General features: G+C 47.4%; 1 protein-coding gene across 3 annotated transcripts in view; it reads right to left on the reverse strand.

Annotated features, from left to right (window-relative positions):
• KIAA1210 (KIAA1210 ortholog) overlaps positions 1-21,431 on the reverse strand; it is a 77,408-nt gene that overhangs the window by 12,097 nt on the left and 43,880 nt on the right. For all 3 annotated transcript variants that reach the window (XM_090059658.1, XM_090059657.1, XM_090059656.1), the window contains exons 2-6: positions 19,150-19,226; positions 15,357-15,525; positions 9,885-10,014; positions 6,659-6,817; positions 3,687-3,752 (exon numbers count right to left, since the gene is read on the reverse strand). In XM_090059658.1, the coding sequence (XP_089915784.1) occupies positions 3,687-3,752; positions 6,659-6,817; positions 9,885-10,014; positions 15,357-15,525; positions 19,150-19,216 (591 nt within the window). In that variant the 5' untranslated portion in view covers positions 19,217-19,226. The remainder of the gene's footprint in view (positions 1-3,686; positions 3,753-6,658; positions 6,818-9,884; positions 10,015-15,356; positions 15,526-19,149; positions 19,227-21,431) is intronic.

The following is a 21,431-nucleotide window of genomic DNA, read 5'->3' on the forward strand; positions in this document are numbered from 1 at the left end:
TGCACATTCCTCCAGAGAAATTTAAAAAAAACATCTTTGGGAAGAAGCAAATGATTACAATCCTACAGGACTGATAAGAAATCTGTATGGTTCACTAGACTGTAATGCTGTTACCCATTTCCCACAGACAAATTCTTCCATCTCACAGTTTTAAAATGACGGCTGTGCTCATTTCGCGTACCAGTGGCCTGATCCTGAAATCAGTGACACGCTGTTGTACAAACGCCGCTGCTGCATTTGTATGGGTCCCAATCCCCGGTTGGACAAGACATGCAACACAGGGGTAAGCATCTTCCAGCACAGGTGCCAGAGCATGGCGCACGAAGGCATTTTGCTTGGCACGTGTGCGTTGGGCCGGACGGCAGGGAAGGGGCCAGGGCTGCCCTGCCACAACGAGGTTCGGGCCTCTTGTGGCTCCCCCACCATCCGCCCCTGCACGCCAACATCCTGCAGGTAGGGGGTGCGGGTGGTTTTTGGCACTCTGCCCAAAAATGTAGCTGACCCCAAATGTAACATGTTGCCATATATTTTAGGGGGGAAAACGCAGACTCTGCAGTTCTGCTGCATCTTGGTTCTGTGCACTTAATAGCTTGTGCTCGTCTTTGTCCTGTAAGACTTACCTTCCTCGCACGGCTGATCGACCCTTGCTTCTTAAGGGCTCCATGGCAATGTACACTACCTGAGGATCTGTGCCTGGGCCATGCTAAAACCAGGATTTAGTGAACTTCCAGTGTTGTATCCCCATCTCAGTGAGGGGAGGGATGTTTTGCGTTCCTAGCAGTGACCAGAAATTGATTTTGCTCTCTGCGGGGCAGAGGAGCCAATAAAAAGTCTCTACCTTAATGATTGGCTTTTAGTTAAAAGGGTGGACAGATCCTTAAGGGAAGGCATTCTGCTACGACTGGTATTTGTGTAGAGGAAAACCACTGCAGCTAGGAAAGATTTTTCCTGAGCAGCTTCCATACCAATTTAACTTTCCTCATCCTCACAAATTGGGACTTTGCTTTGCTCTTAATTAATGTGAATTGCAGGAGCCAAGGAAGTTAGAGCTCTGTAAAAGCAATTTGGCAACGGTTTGACATTGGGTAGCGACTCTGAAACCAGGAAAGTGATTTACTTTATGTTTTTATGTTGTTATGTTTTTGGAGTGATAGCCCGTGTTTATCTTCCAGACAGCCAGGAAATGTGCGTTTATAAATCTGCAGGCCGCTGACGGGTGTGTGCAAATACACACATGCCCTTTGAGGGCTTCCCAAAGAGGGGGCAGCAAGAATGCAGAAAACCATTGCAGGGCTAGGCAACCAAGTTACCACCACCTTCAGCAAGGCAAGGGGACTAGTCAAGTCCAATCACTGCACTTAGCCCCTTTTATCCCAGGAGGAGGACGAGGTGAGAGTTTTCTTAACATATAGCACTTCTGTTAGGTAAAACATAGGGCTATGGATTCAAAATAGCTATTGAGTTCAGGGTATCTGTTGGAGGAGTACAGTTCTGATTTAAGACACGCATGCTCCGCCGCTTCATAGTTTTATTTTAAAACGGTTAAGTATGCTACAGCCAAGGAGACGACGGTTTAAGGAAAGACTTTCTTAAATGCAGATAAACATAGGTGCAACATTTCCATTAAGCAAGTCAGCTAATGCAGACATTACAATTTGATATGTGCAAGGAGACTCGCTGTACAATCCACATCTAGTTGGAGAAGCGTTTTTTCTAGCCCTGTGTGTGACCAATCTGGATGGGCAGCTTCCTGAGAGAGCAGCGAGTAGGGGAGTGGGAGGCTGCAGTCGGAGGGAGTGGGAGGCAGCCTCTCCAGCAAGCTGGAGACGGGACAGGATGGGCTCTCAGCCGCAGGCAGGACAGCAGCACTGAATGGCCGCTCCTCCTCCAGCGAGTTTGAGAAGAGTGGCCTCGGAGATACTGCTCTGCCTGGCTGGGCCCCCGTACGGGGCTGTGTGCACACATGTGCAATCTGCAGCTCACCCTTTACTCATGGATATCTGAAGGGTTAAACCTCCTCTTCAGTGGGTTTCCCATGTGGAGGAGACCCGTGCTCCAGGCAGTGTCAGCATTTGGTGTGGGCCCATGAATACCCCCTCCCCTTTCCATCCATGAGCCTGGGAAGGACATGCCCATGGGCTGTGACCAGAGAGCAGCAGGCTGTCTGCAGCTAGAGAGGGGTGGCTACCTTTGCTATGGCCATTAGAGATCAGAGGTCACCAGGACATGCTCTGACATCTGCCAGCCATTTGCTTAACTAAAACAGCAACCTACCTTGAGAGTCTGACAGATGCTGGAGACTATGGAAACCTGTTCTGCCCCAGCTGACATGGACAGTCTGGGTGAAAGTCCTCTAGGTTTTCACATAGAGACCATAACCCCGGCTTCTTCTGGGTCATGACTAGGTTGTGCTGGACTACAAGTATGACCAGCTTCTCCCAGCTACCGCTGACATCCTGAGGGAGGCTGCAGTTTAGCTCAAGCCCTTTTCCACTGGGACACCTGGCACTTGTGAGAGGCCACGAGCTTTATACGCGACCACTCTGATAGACGGGATTCACTAAGCAGCAGCTACTGTTAGACCTCAGAGGTAAGCATAGATATGAGCATGTGCACACATTTCTTTTCAATCAATATAAATATAAATGTGTATGCGTAAATAAATTGTTTTTCAGTATGATATCATCTCTGCTAATTTGACAGGTTCTCTGTTGTGTTAACGTTACTGTCCATATCGTGTGACTACAGCTGCCAAAGCTACCGACGCACACAACGCAGAACGCAGCCCCTCTTTCTGCTCATCCGTTACCTACAAGCGGATTTCAGATATTACTTTGCTTGTTGATCAAAACTCTCCTTCACCTGCAATTTTCTGTACACACACACCAGTCTCTGGATTGGTTGTGAACAGCGGTGGATCCAACTACACCCCTTCTTCAGACCACACTGTGGGAACAGCAGCTGGGGACTTTTTTAAGCAAGTAAGAATTCCCTACTCTCAACACCTCCTCCCTTCCCCTCCACACTAAGCAGCATCTCCTTGCACCCTCGCTGTCCCCAGCTGACCCAAAGGTGGGGGGAGCTCTACAGCTGCTCCTGCCCCGCTCCAGCTAGGCTGCAGGGGAAGCTGGGCTCAGCCAAGAACAGCAGGCAGTTTCCCCCTCTGTACCTGGCTCCCTACGGTGTTCCTCGCTAGCCCCTAAGCAGGCTCAGGGAGAGGGAACCCACATGTTGCCACCACTGTCCCCAGCTAAGCCTGGCTCTCCACAGAGCCACTCTCCATAGCCCCAGCAGTGGCTGTGACAGGTGGGTCTCCCCTTTTTGTAAGTAGAGAAGATGAAGGGAGGCAGGGAGGAGTGGGGAGGTCCTCCTGAAAGCATGGGAGAAGGGATGGGGTGCAGCAAAGGGAGAAGGGTAGATTTTTTACCTGATTCAGGGACTTCAAAAAAGTCCCCACATGCGTGGTCTCCCTGCCCCAGTTTGGGATGGGGAGGCTGGAGGACGGATGCAGCCATCCCAGCAGTGTCAGTCACTGTTCTCATACCTCCCCCTTTTAAAATCCTGGATCCACCCATGCTTTTGAAGTTTGCCTTTGGGCATCAACCCAGAACAGATGCAAGAGTAGCAATATCACTACCACACAAACGTTCTCCAACACTTCAGTAGCAGGAAAAGCAACTCTTTACCTGTTCATCTTCACTGTCTGTTCCACCTAAACTCAAAGAGCTATGGCGCTGAACGGGGTTGGAGGACTGTGGGATAAAATAAGGAAAAGGATAAGTCAGGGGAAGCAACACATACAGTTCTCAAGGACCGAATATAAAAGGATAATCACAAGAAAATACAACAGGAAGGACACAGGAGAGGTTAACATGGGACACTAACCATTGCATAGGGTCTCATTCATTTGTTTGTTCGTTCATTCGTCTGTCATTGCTGATCCAACGCAAAGGACTGAAGCCTCTTCCATGCTATCAGATGCACTTTACCACAGATGCACTTGGCTGCAATGCACAACAGCTCAGTGCCTAGCTATACATGCCTCAGCCTCCTAACTTTCTGCCACTGTTGAGTATTCAGAACAAGAAGTACCAGCTTTGTTCACTCAAATCAATCATCACTGAAACATGCTGGAACATTGTAATACAGGGAGAAAGTTCTTAATACAAAGAATAAAGGAATAAAGCCCCCGCGCCCACACTGAATCACCTGGAGTTTTAGTTTCTTTAGCCATGTTTGCTTCCCTAGAGGGCTCAGCTCAGTTCCCCTGTTCTGTATTCCCATGCCATTTTGTAATAATCTATTCTAAGACACTTTTATGGCTTTTATTACAGGACTCGCTGAGTGACTCACTGTCTTTAATGTATTATTATCATCATCATCACAACCCTGTGAGATAGGGACTGCTGTCTTCCCCCTTTTACAGACAGGGAATGGACACAAAGAGGGTATGGCCACCCAGCACAGCGCAGTGATACCTTCATTCAGAAGCCACCAGAAATGAAATAGTTGCATTAAGATGGCTCGCCAGCCTGTATTCCCTCGTGTGGACATATCAGAGAAGCTCACTTGTCCATAATCACATGGGACCTCTGGGGTGGAGCTGGGGTTTGAATTCATCAGGTCTCCCCAGTCCCAGATTAGCACCATACACGCTGCCCCATCTTTTTGCTACCTTGGTGACCTTCAGCAGAACAATAACTACCCAGTTCAACAAGAGGGATAAACCTCTAGGAGGAAAATGTTTTAAACCTCATAACATTTTCACTTGAGGAAATAAGGCTTTCATGAACCCAAGAATGATCCTCCTTCCTCACGCATCAACATGCAAGTCACTCTACCCAAATGCTGCTCAGCCTAAAACTTTATGACAACAGCTGCTTTTCAGCTCATTCTTTTCTGATGGGGTGTTGCTCCTAGTTTTTCCCCACCCTTGAGACACATGAGTTTCAGGCCATTGCCATAATCCTGACTGGTAAAGGCACTGTAATGCTGTCAAGCTTCAGCTTTCAGTAGATGGCAAAAGGCACTTGGTTTTCTCTTCATTCAAGTGCCCTTGCTATCACTATTGGGACTATGTTCTCCCCCATGGGCAACAGGTTTTTATCCATCTTGTTACTTGAATTCCTTAAATCATGTCTTCTCTCTCTTTGTTTGTTTGCTTTCATACGGTACCTTGGGCAAGTGAAGAGTGTTCCCATCTCCCCCCTGCTCCGCCTTCATCCGGAAGTCTCTGTGCTGACATCCATCACTGCTCAACTGAACAGGAACAGTGGCCTTTCTTCACTCACTGCACTCATCAGACACGCTGTGGGATCCTCTTCTAAGATCCTGCTGGACCATTCTGGGATGGTATATCCATGTTCTGACTCATCTTCAAACAGGCCTTTCAAAGAGGAAGCTAGTTCTCACCTCCCACAACCATACAGGTTAAACTTGGATTAATTAGCTACACCCAGGTGAATGTAAATAACGGCAGGCGTTGACAAATGGCTGAGTTTTAAAGGCTATCTGTCTGCCTTCATTACCGTTTAAATCCTTTTTGCTTGGGTCTTCCCTTTAATCCTAACTGACCTTAGAGTCAAAGTCAGGACACTGTATATAGGACTACTTGATTTAAATCTGCCAGCTGTGTTAGTCTTACCTACAAGTATTTTACCTTTCATTCTAGCGAGTGAATTGCAGTGTTATGCAAAGTGCTCTTTGTTTTTGCTGATCCTTGCAGCTTTCAGTAACTCAGTAAGAGATGAGAACAGAACACACTTTTTTCTTCTTTGTTTCTAGGGACTATTACAATGTGGTCAGCGATTCCTGAAGACTTTTTGCCCATCCCTGCATGTCCATAGACATAGAAGGTCATTACCAGAACCTGATAGTGAAAGGCATGGTTTTTAAACCCGTAGTCTCTAATATTTTAAGTTGCATCTGGAATATTTTCTAGACAATTAGTATCTTTTGTAGGACTACGCTGAGTTGGGCCAGGACTGACATATGGTTACAAAACATATCCCCAGGTATCTCTCACACCAGCTTATCCATAGATGAAGCTAGTTATTATACAATTTTTCTAGTTGCGCACAAAAACTAAAGGCAGCAGTGAAGCCTTTATGCATTCAGTGATTATAGAAACCTAGACTCTGAGTATTCCTGCCTGAAATTCAGTGATGGGTCTTCAGTGAGGTGCAGAAGCACAGGCATCATAGATCAACAATGCTAGAAGGAACATCAGTTGAATATCATCATTTTGTGCTCCAGGCTTATCCACTTCAGATTTCAAGTGTAGTAGGTTTGATCTTTCTAGACATTTATCTTTTACTCTTCCAATACAAGCTGAACTTCTGCAAACAATTTTATCTTTAACAACCTCTTACATTTATTTGCAAACTGGGCAGCAAATCAATAGGAGCGCTTTTTTGGTTTTGCTTGTTTCCAGTTTTGGAATTAGGTTTAAAAGAAGGAAACCATTCTGTCCATTGTTTCAGAGCTGAGGGTTTTGTGCAAATAAAAGATGGTACAGAGGTAAACGTAATAACTGATGACAAAACACTTATATTGACTGCAGACTTAAAGGAAAAAAAAAACAACAACTGACCAACCAACCTTTACGCTATACAATTCACTTTAAACCTCAAGCCCTGTCATGGCATGAAGTACATACCTTGCTTGGCGAACCCGTTAGAACTTCATGAAGAGTGGAAATTTCTGGAGGGCTTCTAGGTAATCCGTCATCTTCTGAAACAGCACCTGGGTCTTCCAATTTCCTGCTGGTTATAACGAGAGGAGGAGATCCAAGTCTGATGTTCTGTTGCAACTGGAGCTGGGGGGGAGGCAAAAGGAGGTGAAGAACAAAGTGTGTCAATGGCTTTAACTCTTAGGGAGAGATCTTCATTAAGAACACATCTACCCAGTTATCAGGCAGAAGCTTTTCGAAACCTTCCCAAAAGAGCATCCAGAGAAATTAGTAACTAGCCCAGTTTGATTCCTCGAGGACTCCTGAGAACCGACTGCTGTTCAAAAGATTTAAAAACAATTTACTTTTTGCAGATATCTCATCACCCCAGATTAATTCGGTGACCTTAGTCAAATTACTTAATCTCTCTTTCTAACAGATGCCTGTCTTCCTCAGATACTTGATTAGGTAGCGCAGGTAAAGACTGATTTGTGGTAACATTTACCAGGATGCTCACACAGCCCTCCAGAGGCTGGGGCTTGGTGGCTCCCAAAACCATAGTTTATTTGGACAACTCTCCTTTGCAAAACTCTTCTAACCACAGATAACTCTTCCCTTAGCGAAAGGGTGTCTGGGCTCTGCCTCTGTGTGAAGAAGCAGGTGATGATCTGAAGGATCCTTCTGGCATGTGTATTTCATACAAAGAGAGAAAATTAAGTTGGTGCCTCCCAAAGAATCACCTTGTTCGCTCTCTTCCAATACCACTGGCCAAGCCTGAGGAATCATGTGGACAGGAGTCACATATGTTTATCAGGGAGTATGGGAAAAGTTTTGCAAGAATGCATAAAAACAACTGCTCTGGCAGACTGTGATCCTAGAAAAATAAAACAAAGTCTGCAACCCCACAAGCAGCCAGATGTTCCTTCTTAAACAAAAGTCAATCTCAGGAAACACCGGTTCTGAAGCTCATGGCCTGAGCCAGCTATGTCAAGGCTGTAGTACAGACAAGGTCTGAAGAAAACTTTTGCCTCTCAACCAGAAGTGGCTCCTCTGAGGCTGCCTGACATATAGGTGGGCCTGCTTTTAGGGTTTTTTGCTTACTAGACCAGAGCTGGAATTTGTAAGCCTCAAATGCCTGAGTCTCTGCAGTCCTAGCAGCCATTCATACCTCTGCATAATGCATTTAGAACAGGGATACCCAATTCATCTAGCCCTGCATGAGCTAAATCCAATGCGTAGGACCAATCTGTGGGCCTAATCTGGTACACAGCCACGTTATCTGGCCTGCAGGGCTCCCCACAGGTCTGGAAATTTGGTGGCAGGAAAAGTGATGGCAAATAAGGATACAGGAGCTCTGGAAATTAAGGCTGCCACTCTTCTGCATTCCCTGCTTGCTGTGGGAAGCCCCGAGGGCCACATCCAGCCCATGGAGTCACCTCTGGTTTCAGAATGCTGTCATTTTACCCCTGCTTTGCATCTATGGGAATATGCAACTACCCAAGGAGCAGGGCAGAGTCAGGTCCAAGTCCCCTATCCTCAGACAGCTTCCACTTGTCCTAGCACAATGCACATGTTCCCTAAACCAACTGGAGAAATAAAAGCAATGCAAATGCTAGACACAGGACACGCTGTTCAAAGGGCATAGACAGCTCGCACACTTACACAGGTGTAAAAGAAATGAGTGGACAAATGATATAAGCTCTAACCAGGAGTTATGCCTCTCAGTCAAATTATCCTGAAAGAATCAGAAGTCAAACACTGCCATTGGAAAATGCACGGGTTTAGGTGTTGTCTGCCCACTTCCATTCCAGGACAGTCATTTACTAAAGGTAGGCAGACTATTGCTTACTGAAGAGCTGCATCCTCCAAGCTGCTACCCAGGGACAGCTCCTCATCTGTCAGTGCCTGAGTAACTTGCACTTGTACACAGACCAGCGTAAATTACTCCAGGATAAGTGATCATCTGTCCATGCCCAAACAACTACATATATGTAGCCAGCAAATGAGATATGTAATCCACGTGCACCACCTCAAAGTAAAGAAGTGCGAGTAGATTCTGCAATTGCCCCACTTTTATGAATTTAACTGATAAAATGCAATGGGAAAAATGTTACAGAAGAGAGAAAATGCAGTCTTCTCTTGCACTGGCAGAAATAGATGATCCGCTATTGCTAAAATGATATCGGGATTGGCTGATGTGCAGATTTTTGATCCAAAAAAGCATTAAGCTAAAGGAAATGTGCTCTCTTTTTAGGTAGAATCTATCCCTGGCAGCGCTCCGCCATGGTGAAGCACAGTGCATGGCAGAGGGAGAGCATTCAAGGAGCTGCAGAGAGCAGAGTCCCACTACACAAAATGGAAAGGTGCTTTGTCCTGAACAAGGCCTGTCATATGAAAACATACTGCCCTTCCCCTGCTGCTCCCATTGTTTTACAAGCAATATCCTGGACTGAAACTTGGCCTCAGCTGTATTTCTGTGGAGCCAGAAGTCCTTCTGCGCATCTTCTGTTCGTTACCATGCGATGCAAGCTTGTTCTGCAGCAGCAGTTTGCAATGAAGCCTCTCCATGGCCTTGGGACATATTATCAACTGTTTGCTTCAGTCCCAGGAACAACCTTAAATTTTTCTTTCTGTGTTGGAAGTCAGGCAGCTGTCCGAGTGCAATAACCATGACCAAGGGATTGATAAGGAGGTTGTCAAGGAGGGTTCAGCATGTGCCTTGGAAGAAGGAAGTGACCTAGCAGAATGTCTCCTCAGCTGACAGCGATAAGAGAACAAGGATATAAATACAGCTGTCGCTGGGAATGCTCTGACCCATCCATCACCCTGCCTGCCCAGAGCAGTCATTGCCACTGGACAATGGAAGAGACATACTTCAGGACAGAACTGCTGCCAAGAGACTGATACAAATCCATGAAAACAAATGACTTTAGTCCAAAAGGTGAAGCAAGGAAGTACAGAATAGAAAGCCCCTCAGAAGAGGATGTGCCTCATCAGGGGGGAAACCTAGGTGGTAAACAATTTGGGGCAGGAAAAGGGAAGCCGTGTTACTGCGGCAAGGCCAGGCATATTGTGGGCACTCCAATACCAGTTTCAAACTCTGCTGCACACCAGGAGGAAGCGGTTGGGTACAGGATCCAAGCAGAGCCTTTTCAGCCTGGCAGCTGGCATGTACAGCAGCCCCCAGCCCCATAAACGCAAGACACGGGCTTACCTGCAAGGTCTTCACTCTTCCGGGGATGTTCTCCTGAGACGATGCATCACCAGCTGCATTTTCTGGTGCCGATTCAAAAATGAAGACACTGTCATGGGACAGGGCTTTGTTTCCCAGGCTTCCTTTGGATCTGGAAGGCAAGAAAGGTCTGTAAGCAACTCACAACCACCTCCAGAAAGGTCTTAGCCTTCTGCTGTCAGACACATGAATGTGGTTGCCTCGGGAAGACAGCATTTGACTTGGACTTGAGACACCTTGGCTCTGTTCCCAGAGCTGTCACTGACCTACTGTGTGACCTTGGGCAAGTCCCTCTCTTGCCTCCACCTGCCCTCCCCTCTTTTGTGCACCTCCTCTGTGTTGATTGTACACTTTGGGGACAGGCACAATCTCACTGAGTGTTTATATGGCACCAGGCATAACACCCTAGCTTGATCTACACTACCACAACCTGCATAATAAATACTGTAAAAACACCTAGACTCCCACCTTGAGCCTTGCCCTGCAGCCAGCTGGGGTGGCACAAGTAAAATACTCTTTTATAATCTCTCTTCCCTTCTTACTGCCCTTTTCTACCATTAGTCCCCACCCCACCCCAGCATTTGCCAGCACTGTCCAGAGACCTTGATTGAAAAAAATTTCCATCCTTCATTATTGTTAGAGAAAATCCATCCACACTGATGCCAGTTACTGAATTCAAAAGCCCTCCCCTTCACTAGCTGCTAGATGCTCTCCTAGCCCACTTCTCCCCTCCAGCAAGGCTCCCATGTGTCATGTCTTCATGTAGAGGGATACCAGCCGCTCAGACACTTCTCTGGACCGTGGGGAATCCCTGCGGTACAAAACCAGCAGAGCAGCTCCTTGCCACCCCCTTGCAGCCCTTTGCTATGTGCCAGCTGCCCTTGGTGGCTAGAGGGGGGCCTATGGGGCCTATGCAGCCAGATGTAGAAGAGCCCAGCCCTGAGACTATTTTGTCTTGCCAGTGGCGAATAGGAAAGAAGTCCCATAGCATGACGGGGCTTTGTTCATGCCTCAGCACATGCTGAGGTGCAGAGATTTTCTGCAGGCCACCTGAACAGAACAGAACTGCTGGAGCACAATGGCTTACTTCAGTGCATAGCCGGGACCCGTGTCCAAGTGGCAGCTCAGCTGTGGCACCAGTTACCTGGGACTGTCCTTACAGTGCATATTTGGGATGAGTTACAGCAGTCTGGGCTTGGCTGCACACACAACTGTTTTTTTGCCAGGGCAGGGAGGTGCATGCTACGGTGCCTCCTCCAGCTGGGCAGCTCAGCAGTGACAATGGGGCCCAAGAAAGCCTCGCTACCAACACTGCACCATGACCCCTTGGCACCAGCGGTCTCCCATTGAAAAGCCAGTCAAGCCTAGGAGCTCCTACGCTCAAAGAAGCTCAAGTGCATTCAGCCTAGTTGGCCCACTCCCCCGAGCGAGTTATGGTTGCAGGGCGCCTGCATAGTCCATGCCTACAGGACAACGGTTGTGGGCTGCACTCAGGTTTCACATCAGCATTTCACCAGGAAACAACGAACAACTCTTTCCTATCCTCAGCTGCCAGACCTGTAACCCAGGCCTTGGACACGCTGCCTTCGAGGTGACGCAAGCTGCATTGAACAGCTTGCCTCCGAGTAACTGGAAGTGAAGACAGGCAAGCCCTCGCTGCAGAGCTGTCGGGGAGACTCGGCTCTCCGCCCCGGCGCGTGCCGTCTGCGGGCGATCCAGACGGACCGGGTCTCCCTGCCGCTGGGCTCCGAACCCGGAATTCCCTCCTCACCTTGGAAGCGAACTCCGGCAGAGAGCGTGCCTGTGTCTTCCTGCCACACAGAGGACCTGTCTTCTTTTCCCCAGCACTGGGGACTGACATCTGCAAGGCCTACTTCATTTCACCCTTCCTATCGCCCATGTTTCAGTGGAGTCCCATACGCCTGATGCGTGTTTCCTGTCCTATCCAACTAATCCGAGCTCTTATGCTACAAGCAGAGGCCAGAGTTCATGCTCTTCCCAGTGTTGTAGCAGTGTCCGCTAGTTAATGCCTACCTTTACCACTGCTATTACCACACACTGATAATAAGCACTTGCACGGGTTCACGCTAAGGGTAAACCCCAGTTTCTGACTGTGCGTGTTATCCTCTAGAGAAGTGTTTCCCAGGGTGACAGGCTCTACATACAGGCAAGGGCCCACTGAAATGACTCTGCTTAGCAAGATGGGCACAGTTGGATTCTTAATCCCTATAGCAAAACGCTTCTGCTCGCTTTTTTGTGCATTTCCCATTCTCATCTGTTGCCCAGAACTGACTCTAGGCTGGGTGTACACAGACCTCTCTGAACCTGGGACTGTCCTTACAGTGCATATTTGGGATGAGGTTGACAGAGGAGCTGATATCTCTGTGAGCTGTTGCCAGCATCAAATTTAGGTTGGGGGGAAAAAAAAAACCCACATGTGGTTCTTTTGCCCATGACACACAGAGCTACCAGGGACTCTGGGAGCCACTGCAGCCCTAGTGGAGGAAGGTGCCGGCTGTTCTGTGAGGGTGTGTGTGCAAGCTGTCCTGTGAGGAAGGGGGGGTGTGCGTGCGCACACGCACAGTGTCCTCTTGGGCAGTCTATTTACATTGGCTTGCAAACTAAAGCTTCCTTGTTAGCCAGAAAAGAGAATGCAGATGTTTTAGCCATTACACTTCTGCCCTGGCTTCCCTACACAAATGAATCGTTCAGCCACATTCACTCACCACAGGCTGCTCTTTCTTCAAGCAGCATGAACAGGAATGCAGAGCCCCAGATCCAAACCCAGCAACCAGCCACACTCTCAAATGCCCCCAGGCAGCACTGACTTTCCGTCCCATTGCCTTCAATCCCTAGCTCTTGCTGCTCTCTCCCCTCTCCTCCTATGCTGCCCTGTCTTCTTTCAAACCGCCCCCCAGACCTGCTGCTTTCAGCACAGCATCTGTCCACCATCATCCAAGAGAAGGAGGAAGCGTTATGGAGGCTTAAACCACCATTCAACACATTAGGAGCCCAATGCACTGCATTTGGCACAAGAGGATTTAGAAACAGATGCTCCTATGTCCATGGTGGCCAAACTGCGGCTCACCAGCACAGTGCTTGCGGCTCTCCGGGGCTTCTCAGCCAAAGCCCCGCACCCATCTCCCCCGCGGTGGCTCCAGGGGACACCAGGCTGCCAGGGGTGGGGGCTGCAGCCACTCCGCTTGCCCTGGCCTTGCTCCCCACAGGAAAAGCCAGAGCGGTTCAGTGGTGCAGGAGGGGAGGTGGTTACCACGACTCCGAGTTGCTCCCCCCCAGCTCCCCACCTTGGGTGAAGAATCGGATGTGGCTCCCAGGGTGAGTAAGTCTGGCCACCCCGTCCTATGTGTTGGTTTTACCCACATACTGGCGTGGAGATTCAGTGCAAACCAACTCAGGGATTTTCTTCTGTGTTCATCCACTCAGGAGGGATCCCTACCTTCATGCACACAGGACCGAGGGGCAGTGAGGTAGGACCCTCCACAACTGCCCAGCCCCCCTGATCATCTCAGCCCCTGGAGAGCTGGACTGATGTAGAAACTCTGCTCCTTGGCCCCTGCTTACTGTTTCTCTGGCTTTGGAGGAAAGCACTCAACAGCTCAGAGGTTTGGGCCATAATCAATCCTTTTTAAAGTACATTTTATACCTAAAAGATTTAAAAGCAAAATGAGGAAACACCAGTATTTGCTGCCAATGTTACACGGCTGCTCTGGTATCAGACATGCCTCACAAAGCTCAGCACAAGCCTGCTGCACCCAGAATCCCCACTGGCTGTGCACCTTCAGGATCAGGCCTCAAAGTTTTCACCTCTTCAGATGCTCTCTGTATCTATAAGGTCCATGCACAGGGTGGGATCTGGGCATGACCAGCGCCAATGCGCCCCTGACCGTTCTGACAGACAAGGGCATCTCATTTCTTACCAACTCAGAGAGGTTTTGCCCACCTCTAGTTTTTCAGTAATCATAATAAGCATCATTTCAGTTTCCACTCTCTGAAGGATGGGGCTGGGACAATGAGCAAGTGGGTAGGATGTAATGGATTAGGACATTTGAAGAGGGCAGCCTATTCTTACAAATCAATCCCACTTCCACCCTAGGCACCAGCTAGGAAGGGACAACTGATTAGCTGAATTGCTGTAATTGCCTCTGGAGCCAAAGGACTCTACAACGACTCCACCAGGGCTATGTTATCAAGGCAGGCCAGCCCCCACCTCTCCTACAGTTCAGTATGTGGTGTACACCCCCCCCCACTTATCTGTCCCCTTAAGAGAGACACATGTAACTCATGTAGTCCATTATGATTCATTAAACAGTGACGTGGATTATTTCAGCAGCATTCTGATTTAGCACTGAGCTGCCTGGCTGTTTTCACAAAAGGGCACGGGCTTTTTGCTGTTCCAGGTTTAACCTACGCTGTGCTTTTCTAAAGGAAACGTAACCTTCCTGGCTGGCTGTGAAAAGTGCACCCCCAGCTGAGAGTGGGGCAGCCTGCTTCCTGGAGGGCAGAGGCATCTGAATTGGATTTGTGCACACCTCCCCCGTTCAGAAATAACAGTAAGCCCATGGGGTAGGGGCACAACATATTCAGAGGGCTCCCGACCCCCTCCTGGATTCAATGCAGCCGGCAAACTGAGCCGTGATTTCTCCACCACATTGCGGGATGTTGTTGCTGAAACAAAAGGAGATGCCTTTAAAAAGAAATAAATAAATAAAACCGTCACCAATGGCACAGCCCCACCTGGCTAGCCCGGTTGTAGGAATTAATCAGAAAGCAGGGTAGATACACACCTTTATAGACTAACTACATAAGACAGCTATCTAGAGAGCAAGAGTGAGCACAAGCTTTTGTGAACCCAAGTTCACTTTATCACATGCTGATGAAGTGAACTTGGGTTCACAAAAGCTCACACTCATATATATATCGTTACTGAGTTAGTCAATAAAGGTGTAGCTCTATCCCGCCTTCTGACTGACTTCAGACTAACATGGCTAACTACCTCCGTGAGGCATGAACCCAGGGGCTCGGCTACTATTCCCTCCTCCTTTGCCCCAGTCATGGAGCAGGGTATTTCTCACAAGCCCTGTTTGTGGCCAGAAACAGCCGCTCGGTTTCATGACCATTCCCTGTCTCAGCAGCCCCGAGGCATTTGCTGCTTCTAAAGTCCCTGCTGCCAGGGTGGCTTTCAAACAGCAGGCATCAACTCGAGGCTGGCTGGAGTGCTGCAGGCTGGAAGAGTTGGACGATTTCCCCCCGTGCTGACTTCTCAAGCACGCTGCCGAGGAAAGAGGAAATTCCTGGAATTCCACCGTCAGCTTTAGGACTTGTTTTGCACAGACTTGGCCAGGGGTTGCTCCTTAGGGGCCAGCTCTGGCTTTCCTCCTGCTGCTGCATGATGGCTGTACAGCCCGGCTATCTGGATTCGCTCTGCAGGCTTACCCGGCCTCAGCTGGGGAGTGAAGGGCAGTGGTGTCTAGTGCAGAGATGCTGACATCGCTGCTGGACTGGCTCGGTTTCAAATTACTTTCCCCCCTGGGAGCAGGAGGCTCCTTCCTTTTCTTCTTGGCAAAGAAGTTTTTGAACGTCTGAAATTTGGATTTTTTCTTTCCTGAAATATAAGAACAGAGTCATGCACACAGGACGGAGACGCAGGTGCCTGCAGACAGCATGATATCCAAACCCCTGGAGGAGCCCTCTGGATACCCTCAAGTCTCAACAACCCATTGATTTCCCTGCATCCCTATTTAAATAATTCAGAGCTGGAGCACAGTGAAATGTGAAGCCGCAATTCTTAGCTGTGTCATCTATGAAACATCACTACAATAAGCAGACGGTTCTGATACTTCTCTAGATTTCAGCTTATGAAAGACATAAGTTAAGCATGACACATGGCACTGAACTGTAATTCATTATGTGAACTGTATATGGCTTAGCATGGAGAACAAAGCAATTCATTTTAAAAGCTTAATGTCTGTAATTCACTTACCTGCATTTGAGGTTTTTGACTCAAATTTTTAATGGGCTTATGTTTCAAGGGGCAATCAACACTTGGCCAATATTTTTAGTAATAACGACAATGAATATTTTTGTAAAATCAAGTGTTCATAAAGTCTGAGACCAAAACAGAAGTTGGCACAATGTTTTAGAGATGCCACTAAAGATTGTTACTTTTCAACACCCCGAGAACATTGCAGCACCAAGGTGCTGACAGTAAAACAGGGTACAAATAAGTGAAGCCGACTTCCCCGGTTGTCATGAACCCAAGTAAGAGAAATGCAGCGACTAAACAAATGAACCTAACATGCAAGAGATGCACTTGAATGTTACATTCCTTCACTCTTGATAATCCAGGTACTTTAACCTCAGGGCATTGTTCAAAACACAAGGACAAGGGTCACTTATTCATTACTGACTGTAACCGTGGTCTGGGGTCAGGCCCATTGTATGTGACAGCTTCTGTCTGACGTAGCTGCTCTGCCTCTTAGCACGGCAAGGTACAAGAGCCCAAATCATTGTTCTTCTGGGGGTGCTGGTATAACAGACTCATGCAGCTGTAGGATTTCTGCATAAGCAAGGCATTACTTCAGTGCTATTATCTGTCTGCTCCCAGCAGTGACCTAGCTGGCAATGCTTGTCGCAGCGTGTGCCCCGCACATACCAGAATTCATGCCAGGGGCATTATTGATGCTGAAGCAATGCCACCATGCAGCTGCATCATGCGTCGACAGTGGTTACTTTGAGAAGTAAACAATGACTCTAGGCGCCGCTCACCCCGTCCCACCCTGTTCTTGAGTGCAGGATGTCAGCAGCAAGTATTGACACACACAGGGATGCTCCTATTCTCCGCGGTATAAAACGATCACATGGCTGCCCCTCCAGCAAGCAGTAGCAGGGGACTGCAGGCTAGTTTTCCATTCGAGGAGCATGTTATTAGCCATATTAATCTGAAGTCAAGCAGGAGGCAAATTAGATTTGCACCTTATAGGCTAACTACAGTAAATTAGAGATATAGATAGTATAAGCTTTCATGAGCTTCTGATGAAGTGAGCTCCAGCTCATTTGTGCTACATACACTTCTCATTTAGTCTAAGGTGCAAATCTACCCTGCTTTCCACTGGAGGGCAAAACAGGGACTCGGAGCCTGGGTATTTACTTGGTGTAACTCATTTTATTTACATATCTATGCTTGTCCTGGAAGTGTAGGCAAACAGCCTGCAGTCAACCCTGCCTTTCAGGAATATCAGTCCCAACACCCGTGCCAGGTTCTCAGAAAGCAACTCTGACCTGGTCTAATCAGAGACTCTCTTGCAGCCCCTTGGCATATTACTAATCCCACAACAAACCCCAGTACAAGCTTGCCATTAAAGGTGACACACTGCTTACTCACCAACCTCCTATAGCAGGAACGCCCGGTGACTCCCGCTATAGCACCTTTAATAGTACTTAGTACAGACCCATAGCTGAAGATCTCAGCACACTTTACAAGCTAGGCAAAAGGTATTTTATCTATGAGGTGACACGATTACAGAGCCCACCTCCAAATCCAAAGAAGTCCCTGGAGATCCCTGTGGACATAGGTAGAGTTTGCACCAGCCCATAGTAAGGCCCTGGCAAAGCTGATCACACAAGGCAATGTGCTAACCATAACCATAATGCCCCTCAGAAATGTAGCTCTCCAGACCTTCTTCACTCCAATACCAGCACCCATATCAGTCCTAAATAATCACCACCATCAACAGTACATACGCACAATGCTTTCCAAAGCCCTGTGAAATAATCTAGTTGACTGAGCAGCGAGGGCTGGGAATGGCAGACTCCAAGGTGTGTGAGATCCAGCCCAATTAAGGCTAAGAAAAGAAGGATTGTGTTGTCAACCCAATACATTGCACGAGAGCCATGAAGGGTCGAAGACACAGGGTAGCTTCCTCAGCGCCAGTCAAAGGACCCAAGAGACTTCAGTATTAGCAACAGCCACCCTTAACCTTTTCAAAGCTGGGGTGAGCCACAGACAGAAACTTTCCTAGGAACCAAATATATATTTATGCTCAAGGTACATGTTTATGCTCAAGGTATTTATGCTCAGTCACTGACAGTACTCCCACCGTCTTCAGCGGGATCTGACCCCTTTGCTGGATGTCTGAGCTAGCATTGGTAAAAAATTTAATCCTTCCACACGGCAGACTTCACATTTGCACAATAAGTAACCTGGGAGGGTTTGCACAAACTAGATACACAGACAGAAGGGCTGGGTGGTTTTAAGCATCCATCGTTACTCTTCCTCTTACGCTTTTATCCCAGTCCCACAAACGCTTATTAGACTGCACAGACACTTGATAGACCCCATTTTGTTCTGAAGTATAATTCCTTTTGAAGCCCCATTTCCAGGCTCTCTGTTCCCCCAACACCATCTCTCTGCCTCCCAACTGCGAACTACCTGCAGCCTTCACATGTTACACTCCTGACTGACACCCAGCAGTGTCCACACCATGTGCACATGCAGCTCAACACCTGACACTCTGGCTCACATTAATGACTGTAATGCATTTCTACATGAGACAGCAAGATGGTCACAACCCCCTGTAAAGACTGAACAGAAGCCTCTGCAGAGGACTTCCCAACTGCTCCTCCTGAATTACCTGTGTTTCTTGTTCTTCCAACACTTCCACCTCTCCTGAGGGCTAGTTTGGGCAGTGAAAAAGAGTTTTCTGCTTGATTCAAGACAGATTTCCTGCCTGGACAAGGCATTCCCCTCTCTCATCTAAACCATTATCCCACCACGCTCGCTGCTGGGTTGACGGGGGGTGGACACATGTCACTCAGAAGGGAAAGCAGGGGTGGAAGTCTGTACCAAACATGGATGGGCAAGAATGACAGAGAAATGCTATATTGATTACATAGGCAGACACCTTTCCACACATTGAGGTTACCGCTTGCAGCAGCTTCTCAGGGGCAGAGTACACATAGCAGCCAGGTTTTCAAACTAGAAAGTCCAGTTTGCTGGCATCCAGCACTGAAGTTTGAGATGCATAACCCTCCACCGGCCTCTGGTCCTCCAGATCTCTGCACTGGTTTCCCCAGCATGTCTGCTCTGCAGACCAGGGTTACGTGACTCTTTCCATTCTGGAAATCCAAAAGCCTGGAAGGTAACATTCATTCCATGCCCCCTTTTTAGCCCTGAAGAACCAAGTCCTGCTTCCCAAACTAATTGCATGTTTGAAGACCAGCTGTTTACCTGTGCATTCATCAGTTGTCTCCCCTGCCTCAGACGTCTGTATGACCTCGGCCGGCCCTGTAGCCATGATATAATCACTGAAATAAAGAAAGAACCGGCAGTTAATTATCAGTCAGTTCCCCTGATAACATTAGAGACAGATTAATATTTCAGCCAGCGAGGTAACAGCATTGTTCAACACACTTCTGAAACAACAGAGTAGATGCTAATGACAAACAGGGTTCGCTCAGTTATTTTGCACTTCAACCACAAGCTCACCCTTGATTTTCATTAACACGCCTTTCCCCAGCCAAAACCAACAAGCCAGTGTTGCTTCTCTGGAGAAGTCAGGATCAAAGTTTGCTTTAAAGGAAATCAGCCATTAAACACGCTCAGTGAACAGTGCAATACTTTCCAGTTGCAGAGTAACAAGTCTCTACGACGGCTGGTTTCGAGAGAACCACAGCTCCATGCTACCGTGGAGCACGCCTCTCCTGTCCTGTAGTGTCCTCCCCAGACCAGGCACTGGGTTATCCTGTCAGTAATGTAAAAATGAATTAAGCATCAGCACTGAACCAGCACGCTGGCCACATGACAGCCGAGCTGTGCCAATAGATCAAACGCGTTTTGGACTCAGTACAATCCGCTTTTAGCCATAAGCTCCGAAGCCCTATTGCAAACAGGGCATATTGATCAATTGAGCTGGCTACATCAACTTCCCTCTGGATTAAAACAAAAGATGATGTTAGTGTTTAAAATCATACAGAGATGACAGGCTCTGCTTTGTATTTTCAATGTGCATCTTTCCAAGAGAAAAGAAAGGCACAACAGGCCATCAGAGTTGCAGGACAAACCTTACAATGACAAAAATACAAGAATGTGTCAGGACGATTCAAAAACTATTATCTGTAGCTGTGGAAGATAAGTGACATATTCAGAATGTCACACAAAAACTAGAACTTTTGGTTCCAAAATGAGACCAACTGGGAAATCACAAGAAAACTGTCCTTTTCTGCAAACTTTCAGGACCAAAGTCCCTTCGTCAGGCTCTGGGAAAAGTATAGACGGTACAAGATGGTAAAAAGTCCCTGTAAGTAGGAAATAAACTTCATTTTTGCACAAAGGGAGCTGAAGATGGAAGGCTGTCCCTCTGGGTCCAAAAAGACACTCTCATGGACCCAGAGGAAGAGCCTTCCATCTTCAGCTCTGTGCAAAAATGAAGTTTATTTCCTACCTATAGGGACTTTTTACCATCTTGTACCATCTATACTTTTCCCAGAGCCTGGTGAAGGGACATTGATCCTGAAAGCTTACAGAAAAGGACAATTTTCTTGCGCTTTCCCAGTTAGTCTAATAAAAGATATCATTTTGGAACCAAGAGTTCTAGTTTTTTGTATGTCTTCTTGTCTCAGACCAACACGGCTATCAAGTACCCCCCTGACATATGCAGAATGTGACATTTCACTATGCTGTGGTAGACCACAAGGAATAACAGCTATATCAACACATAGCACCCAGACTAACCCCGCTCCCATTGATTTCAGTTAGGTCTGCATATAGCAATTCGCTACCTCAGTGCTCTACCAGTAGTCATTAGCTAGGGCTCTCAGTTGTCACATGAAACGAGGATTTTACCCCCACTTTACAGCTGAACAAAACTAACACAGTTTAGCCCCAAAGAGATGGAGACACAGTATCATAGCTTGCAGAAGTCAATGGAAAAGGCTTACATTGAAGCCTGGATTGAATTAAACCTCTAAATACAGATTTTTGAGGACAACTTCAAACCATTGTTAGACGACCACAAAAACTGGATGGTAATGTACAGTTAGGCTGGCACGATTTCCCACAGGGGCATTATGCCTTTCAACTTCTCTCTTCATTTTCTTTTATGTCTCATCAAGGTCTCTCTTCCGCAAGGTCTGCATTTCCTACGTATTCTGATTAAAGTGGTGATCAATAGGCAATCTCACGGATACATTCTCAAGGATTAAAGAAGATTTCTTTCATTTCTCCCTGAACTTTCTATACAGTTACCATTTGTGACATTAGCCTTTTTTTCAAACAAAAATGTGTTCAAAATGATGCTTCAGGAAAGTGTTCAATAAACTAAAATAGATAAAACTTGCAGGCCCACAACTCTCACAATTTATTCCACAAAACAGGCCTGATCCTGGACCCATTTATGTAAAAAACACCTGCTTCAAACCACTGGGAATTAAAACAGTCAGGGCCGACTGATTCCCCGTGTAGCTTTTCTTAGTTTTCACCTGCTTCTGTAATACTTTAGACTTGTATTCCCT

The sequence above is a fragment of the Crocodylus siamensis genome, chromosome 8, assembly GCF_052110815.1.
Source record: "Crocodylus siamensis isolate JL-2025a chromosome 8, ASM5211081v1, whole genome shotgun sequence".
NCBI classification, from domain to species: domain Eukaryota; kingdom Metazoa; phylum Chordata; order Crocodylia; family Crocodylidae; genus Crocodylus; species Crocodylus siamensis.